At 38.3% G+C, this 1686-nt stretch overlaps 1 protein-coding gene across 1 annotated transcript; it reads left to right on the top strand.

The window, feature by feature from the left end:
• Positions 1 to 694: 694 nt before the first annotated feature.
• Positions 695 to 1255, top strand: LOC107041863. The gene has a single exon (XM_015262661.1). The coding sequence runs from the start codon at positions 695 to 697 to the stop codon at positions 1253 to 1255; it is 561 nt and encodes a 186-aa protein (XP_015118147.1).
• The last annotated feature ends 431 nt before the right edge of the window (positions 1256 to 1686 follow it).

The raw sequence follows: 1686 nt of genomic DNA, 5'->3' as shown, positions 1-1686 counted from the left end.
TGAGATGCCGAAGAATCTCATTTACCTTCCGATCGTGGTCCAAGCAATAGATCATCTCCAGCTGAGATTGGTGGATCAGGACGGTGAATTGTTGAACTTCCAAGGAGAATTAATTACAATAAGACTTCACATCAAACGTACCTAATGAGTATTGTTTTCCAAACGAAGATCGGGAAGAGTTATAAAAGGGAGTCATCCCCCTAGAGGACTAGCAGTCGTCAAAGACCCATCAAACCGTTAACACGTGAGAGTATTCAATTCCTCAAGAGCTTAAACTTGAGACCTCGAGTGTAAATCCAATCATAGATAAGGAAAAAATAATATATTATGGAGGACATCTTGAAGATTCAAAAATCTATCATCTTCGATGAGTCAGTTTCTCACTATGAGATGCATACCCATCAACCCTTTGCTTCATCAAGCTACGGTAATAATGATGTAATTTCAATTACTGTGCAACATCAAGATTTATGTTTATTGCCCAGTAAGAGTCATCTGCATATTAATGGTCGATTAACCAAAGATAATGGAACAACACCAGCCGAGAGAACAAGACTCGTGAGTAACGCTATCTGTCATCTGTTTGAGGAAGTGCGATATGAGCTCAATGGTGTAGAGATTGATCGAGCGAAAAATATGGGTTTAACGAGTCTCATGAAAAATTGTTTCTCAGAGTCCTAACTAGTGGTTTTTGATGGAGAATGCAGGTTGGCTCAAGAATGATAGTATGGATAGTAATGAGAAAATCACTGATAATGCAGCATATTTCGACATCTCTATACCATTAAGTCTTCTACTTGGCTTCGCTGAAGATTATCAGGCGATTGTTGTGAATGCAAAACATGAACTCATTATTACGAGATCGAAAACAGACATCAGTGCAGTACTTCAGAGAGCTGTCAATCAACAAAACCCAGAGGAGAAATGGAAAATTAACCTTCAAAAGATTGAGTGGTTGATCCCCTATGTTAAAGTGTCGGACGAGCGCAAGGTGAAGCTGCTCAATTTCATGGCAAAAGACACACCCATTACAATGGGCTTTCGTACATGGGAATTGTATGAGTATCCTCTTCTCCCAGCAACCTCGAAGCATGTTTGGGTTGTGAAGACATCATCTCAATTGGAGAAACCAAGATACGTTATTCTTGGATTCCAAACGAGTCGTAAAAACATTCAGACAGCCAATGCGAGCCACTTCGATCATTGTAGTATCAGAGATGTGAAGCTTTTCCTCAACTCAGAGAGCTATCCATAGGGCAATTTGAATTTGGATATTGCCCTCAATCAGTATTCAACACTATACAACATGTACGTGAACTTTCAAGAGTCTTACTACGGAAAGGAAGCTGAGCCGTTATTGAATAGAGAGAAATTTCTAACAGACGCACCATTAATTGTAATCGATTGTTCCAAGCAGAATGAGTATTTGAAAACCGGACCAGTTGATATTCGTCTGGAATTTGAATCATCATTTCCTTTTGCACCCAACACATCAGCGTACTGTCTCATCCTCCATGATCGAATTGTTGAATACAATCCTATCAGTGAAGGAGTTAAGAAACTAATGTAAATATAGGAGGTTAGGAAGCCGTAGGCGATGGAGGATATAAAAATAAATAAATCAAGATAATCATGTATATTAAAAGATAAATATATATATATTTTTTTCTATTAAAAAAATCCATC

Source organism: Diachasma alloeum, unplaced genomic scaffold (assembly GCF_001412515.2).
Source record: "Diachasma alloeum isolate Michigan unplaced genomic scaffold, Dall2.0 Dall_scaffold_00383, whole genome shotgun sequence".
Taxonomy (NCBI): Eukaryota; Metazoa; Arthropoda; class Insecta; order Hymenoptera; family Braconidae; genus Diachasma; species Diachasma alloeum.
The sequence above is the reverse complement of the archived record's forward strand: the minus strand, read 5'-3'. Positions and strand labels throughout refer to the sequence as shown.

Coding starts and splice junctions, on each gene's coding strand:
- LOC107041863 (XM_015262661.1), top strand. CDS start 695: ATGGAGAATGCAGGTTGGCTCAAGAATGATAGTATGGATAGTAATGAG.